The 5,445-nt window shown below is 74.7% G+C and overlaps 1 protein-coding gene and 1 long non-coding RNA gene across 2 annotated transcripts; both read right to left on the reverse strand.

Annotated features, from left to right (window-relative positions):
* Nucleotides 1–1,588: 1,588 nt before the first annotated feature.
* ZC3H10 (zinc finger CCCH-type containing 10) lies at nucleotides 1,589–3,672 on the reverse strand. Its single transcript, XM_017838662.1, has 2 exons — nucleotides 3,614–3,672; nucleotides 1,589–3,097 (listed from the first exon to the last, which is right to left on the reverse strand). Exon 2 carries the CDS (start codon nucleotides 3,075–3,077, stop codon nucleotides 1,890–1,892), a length of 1,188 nt encoding a protein of 395 aa, XP_017694151.1. The 5' UTR covers nucleotides 3,078–3,097; nucleotides 3,614–3,672; the 3' UTR covers nucleotides 1,589–1,889.
* Nucleotides 3,673–4,214: 542 nt separating this feature from the next.
* On the reverse strand, nucleotides 4,215–5,333 carry LOC108509301. Its single transcript, XR_001878601.1, has 3 exons — nucleotides 5,184–5,333; nucleotides 4,525–4,547; nucleotides 4,215–4,411 (listed from the first exon to the last, which is right to left on the reverse strand). It is a non-coding gene; the product is annotated as an uncharacterized LOC108509301 (long non-coding RNA).
* Nucleotides 5,334–5,445: the final 112 nt, after the last annotated feature.

The raw sequence follows: 5,445 nt of genomic DNA on the forward strand, positions 1-5,445 counted from the left end.
GGCACCGCGGGGAGGGTTCTGCGCCCCCCCTCCACCCGCCCCATGCGCGGCCGGGCAGGAAACGGCCCCCCCGGCCCGGTGAGTCACGGCCCGACCGCGGCGATGCCGGAAGGCCCCGGGCGGTACCGGGGGGGGTTCACCCCGCTGCGGGAATGGAGCGAGGGGACCCCGCGCGGGGGGTGGTCACAGGGGCTCTCAGTGGGGCGGGCGGGGACGGCCCCGGGGGTCCCGCACCGCCGGCAGCTCGAAGCGGGGCTCGGTGCGGCCGCCGGGGGTCCCGCCAGAGCGGGGGCTGCAGAGAGTCCCCGCGATGCGCTGCCTCGGGCGGGGGTCCCGCCCGGCGCGGAGCCCAAGGGGGGTCCTGGCAGCGGGGCCCGGGGGGGATGAGGTGTTCGGCCCTGGGGGTCCCGCCCGGGGGAAGCCCAAGCTGGGGAAGCTGCGCAGCAGAAGGTGGGACCGGGCGGCGGGGCCCGGGGGGGATGCGGTGCCCAGCCCCGGGTCCCGCCCGGCGGGGACTTCGAGCGGGATTCGATGTGGTGGGGCCGCAGTCGGACGGGGGTCCCCCCGGGGGTCCCGCCCGGCGGGGAACTCAAGCGGGTCCGCAGCGCAGCAGAGGGGGGGAGTGTCCGCGGCAGTGGGACCCGGGGAGATGCGGGAGGATGATGAGGGGGGATCCTGGGGGACCCCAGGGGTCTCAAGCGGGGTCTGCAGCACGACACAGGTGGGGAACTCGCCAGCGGGGCCAGGGGAGGACGCGGTGCCCGGTCCGGGGGTCCCGCCGGGGGTTGCGGTTCCCGGCCCCGGGGCAGGACGCGGTGCGGGGTCCGGGGGTCGCACCCGGCCCTGCAGAGGGGGGGTTCACCCCGAGCCCTTCCCGCCGCCGCCCCCGCGGGCGATAACGGCGCGGCGGGGCCCCGAGCACCCGCTTACCCAGGCCGGCAGCTCCCCGCGGGCCGCGCCCAGCCCGGCGGCGGCGGCGCGCACCGCCGCCTCCTCGTCGCGCTGCAGGCGCTCGGCCGCGCGCATCCCGCGCTCCCGGGCGCGCCGCCGCCGCCGCCAGCCCGCGTAGAGCGCGAGCGCGAGCACGAGCGCGCCCGCGCCCAGCCCCAGCAGCCCCGCGGCGTAGGCGGGCAGCGCCCACAGCAGCCGCCGGCCCAGCGCGCCCAGCGCCGCCAGCCCCGCGCCGCCGCCGCTCCCGCTCCGCCGCTCCATCCCCGCTCCGCTCCCGCTCCCGGTCCCGCTCCCGGTCCCGGTCCCGCTCTGCCCCCGGCAGCGCCGGGCCACGCCCACGGCACGCGCGCCTCACCCATTGGCTGACCCGGGACAGGACCCGGCCACGCCCCTCGTCCCCCCGCGCCATCCATTGGCCGCCCGCCAACCCCCAGCACCGCCCACTCCGCAGTGGGCGTGACCTCGGGGGAGTCACGTGTGACCCCCGCCACGCCCGTATTTATTAGTGGGCGTGGCTCAGGCGAGGGGCGCGGCCGAGGTCACGTGTCCGCGTCTCCCCCGTACTGAGGGTCCCCCGGCCCTTCCCGGGGGTACCAAACCCCCCCCCGGGGGCCCCGGGACAGCGACCGGGACCGTGTGGTTTGGGGTTTTTTTAATAGCCGAAAATGTTACAGGGCCAGCGCAGCCCCGGTGCCGCCCCTGCCGTGGGACTCAGTCTGGGCACCGGGCAAGGGGGCCGTGTCCGTTCCCGAGGCTCCAGGGGGAGCAGCCACAACCCCCCCGCGCCCCCAAAGAGGTTTCCCCGCACGACGGGTGCCGGACCAAGGTGGGGGTCCCGCACCCACAGCCCCCGTGGGAGCCACCAGCGTCCACAGGCTGTGGAGGGTCCGTGTGTCCGTCCTCCCGCTGCCCCCCGGGCTCAGTTCCACGGGCGGGGGTCAGTGGGGCATGGCCGTTATCCTCATGCTCTGCGAGGCGATGGGGTAGGTCACCATGGGGGTGGTGGCGTGGCTCATGGTGATGCCCCCGAGGGGCTGCGCCATGGACACGGCCACGGGCGCCACCGACACGGCCACGGGCGCCATGGACACGGGGGGGGCCATGCCCTGGGCGATGGTCTGCGCCAGGGCCGCCGACAGCGGCGCGATCTCGGGGTTCATGGGGGGCGCGGCGTTGGCGGGGGGGGCGGCCTGGGCGCCGGCGGGGGCCACCAAATCCTGCTGGGTGACGGGCCGGGGCTGCAGGGCCTGGCTGCTGAGCGTGGTGTGCGTCTGCGCGATGCTGTGGTTATAGTTGGTGACGGTGCCCACGGTGGGCGCCAGAGTCTGCTCGGGGGCCGTGGCCGTGGAGCTCAGCGTCATCACCTTGGCCTGGTTGCGGAACTGCGCGTTCTGCTCCAGCAGCACCTCGTTGGTGGCCAGCAGGTTGTTCACCTGCTTCTTGAGGTCCTCCACGCGCTTGCGCAGCAGGACGTTCTCCTCCTCCAGCAGCCGGTACTCCACGGCCCGGGGGCTGCCGAAGCTGTACTCGTAGGTCTCGTACAGCCCCTCCACCCGCCGCCGCTTCAGCACCGGCTCGTGCTCGTCGTAGCGGTCGGGGTCGTAGAGGAGCCCGTCGAAGGGCTCGAAGCGGCGCCCGGCGGGGCCCAGCCCCTGCTCCCGCCCCCGCGCCTCGTACTCGTAGTCCCGCTGCAGGTGCTGGAACTTGCACTTGGCCCCGCGCTGGCAGTCGCCCTTCAGGAAGTCCCTGCAGATGGGCACCTCCTCCTTGCTGTTGGGCAGGTCGGCGGGCGACAGCCCCAGCCCCGCCGCCACCTTCTGGCGCAGGCGCGGGGGCAGCTCCCCCGTCTTCTTGTAGCAGTCCTCGTCCTCCTTGGTGCCGTGGATGAAGCGGCAGTTGAGGCGCACGCACTCCTTGTTCTGGAAGTCGTGGCAGAAGATGAACTCGTTCTTCCTCACGCCCAGGTTGGTGACCTCGCTGATGTCGGGGTGGCGGAAGCGGCAGCGCTTCCCGCGCTTGCAGACGTTCCGCAGGAAGTCCCGGCAGATGTCGTCGGCGTTGGCACCCACCTCGTCCCCGCCGCCGCCGCCGCCGCTCCCGTTGGTGTAGCCGTCCCGGTCCGGCATCTTCGGGGCAGCTCCGGGTGCTGCGGGGGAGGGACGGGGTGAGGGAGGCACCGGGAGGGAGCCGCGGGAGCCGGCGGAGGGGAACACCCGCCACGGAGCACCGGGAACAGAGAGAGAGAGGGACGGGGTGAGGGAGGCACCGGGAGCGGCTCCGGGACCGGGGGGAATCACCCGCCCCAGGGCACTGGCGCCGCCGCGGAGACGGTGCAGAGGCAGCAGGGCCCGGGAGCTCCCCCACAGCCGCCGGTGCCCTCCGGTGCCCCCCGGGATGTCTCGGGTGTCCCCTCAGCCCCCGCCCGCTCCCAGCGCCACCGCCGCCCCGGAGGGAACCCCGGGCCGCCCCTCACTGCCGCTCCCCGCGGCTGCCGGTGCCACCAGCGTCTCCCGAGTGCCGCCAAGCCCCGGGGTGCGGGGCCCCCGTCCGTGACAGCCCCGCGGGGCGCTCCGGGAGGGACTCGCACGGACACCCGCGCGGCCCGGCGGGGGCGGAGGGACCGGCCCGGCGGAGCGCGCCCTCCCCCCGGGCCCACACTCACCGCTCGCGGCCTCCCCGCGGTGCCTCCGGCGCCAGGAACGCGCGGCCGGTGCCGGCGGCGGGCGGGACCCGCTCGGCGCCGCTTCCGGGGCGGCCCGGAAGGACCCGCGCGGCGGCGCGCCGGAACTACGTCGCCGTGACGTCACTCGCGACAGCCGCCACCGCGCGGGGAGACCCCGGCGTCACCTCCCCAATCCCCAGTCCCGGTGTCATCTGGCCCCGTCACACCCCCCTGAATCCCGGCCCCGGTGTCGCCTCCCGGTCCTGTCACACCATCCCAAACTCCGGTCCCGATGTCACCTCCCGGCCCCGGTGCCCCATCCAGGTCTCGGTGTCACCTGCCCTGCTCCGGCCGCCCCCGGTCCCAGCTCACGGCGTCGGCTGCCAGTCCCGTTACCGGAGGATTCCCCCGTTCCCGGAGGAGCCCCCGGCCCCACCTGCCCTGTTACCGGAGGAGCCCCGGTGCCGGTCACCGGCTCCGTTAAAAGAGGAACCTCGGGCTGCTCCCATCTCTCGTTGCCAGAGAAGCCCCTTCCCGCCGTCCCGGTGGCCCCGTTACCGGGGGCTCCCCGGTCCCAGCCTCCCGGAGCCGCCACACATTGTTCTAATAACCAGCTTTTATTCATAGCACAGCGGCCGTTACAGAGCAGAGAGAACGGGCCCGGCCCAGCGGGACCCCCGCGGCCCCGGGAGGTCACCGGCGTGTCACCAGGGTGTCACCGAGACGGCCCCGGGCCGCGGCCCCAGCGGGGTCAGTCACTTGGACCTCTGCCTCATCTTCCTCCTCTTGCGCTTCAGCCTGGGGACAGAAGGGACAGGGTGGTGGCGTCACCCCCGGGCCCCCCCAGACCACCCTCTGGGGCCCCCCCGAGCCCCCTGGCCCCGGGGGTCCCCCCAGGGGTCCCCACGTACCTGCGCATTCGCTTCTTGCGCCACTGCGGGAGAGAAGGAGGGGCCGTTAGAGCCGGTACGGGGGGGCTGGATCCCGGTGCCCCAGTCCTACACTGTCCCAGTACCCCCAGTGCCGCGCTGGTTTGGCTTTCCCAGTGTCCCCAGTCCCACACCGTCCCAGTGAGGCCTGAGCGGGTCTGAGTCGCAGCCCGGGACCCCCAGACCTCGGAGCCCCCTCCTCAACCTGGGACACGCGCCCCCCCCCTCCATAAGGACCCCGCCTGCACCACAAGTTCTCCCACCCCGCTCCCGGCAAAGACACCCCCGATGGACCCCAACTTCCACAGGGATCTCCCCAGTCCCAGCACAGAGACCCTCCCCCGCCCTCAGAGACACCCCTCCAGGACCCCCCACCCCCTGGAACAACCCCTGGGACACCCCCCAGGGACCCCAAATTCAACAGGGACCTCCTCTCGCGCCTCCACCGCCACCCCACCCAGCAGGACCCCCCAATCCCTGGGACCCCCACCGAGACCCTCGTCCGCTGCACCAGGAGGTGGGACCCCCCTCCCCTGGGACTCCCCCCCCGCCTCAGGAGTGTCCAGGCCGCAGGGTCCCTCCCACCCGCCATCCAGGCTCGGCCATTGCTGAGGCGCCATCGGCCGCCCCCCGCCGCTCACCTTGGCCCTCATGGCGGGGCGGCGGCGGCTCCGCGCTCAGTCCGGGCGGGCGGGGGCGGCGGATGGAGGCGGATGGAGGCGGATGGAGGCGGCGGCCGGGGAAGGCCCCAATATGGCGGCAGTGGCCGAGAGGGGCCCGCGCCGCCCGGTTGGCGGTATTTATAGTGGAGATAGGCCACGCCCACAGCCGCGAGGGGCACGACGGGATCTGTAGTTCCTTGCCCCGAAGCATCGCGGGAGCTGTAGTCCCGCCGCCGGCCGC

The sequence above is a fragment of the Lepidothrix coronata genome, unplaced genomic scaffold, assembly GCF_001604755.1.
Source record: "Lepidothrix coronata isolate B3197 unplaced genomic scaffold, Lepidothrix_coronata-1.0 Scaffold352, whole genome shotgun sequence".
NCBI lineage: Eukaryota > Metazoa > Chordata > Aves > Passeriformes > Pipridae > Lepidothrix > Lepidothrix coronata.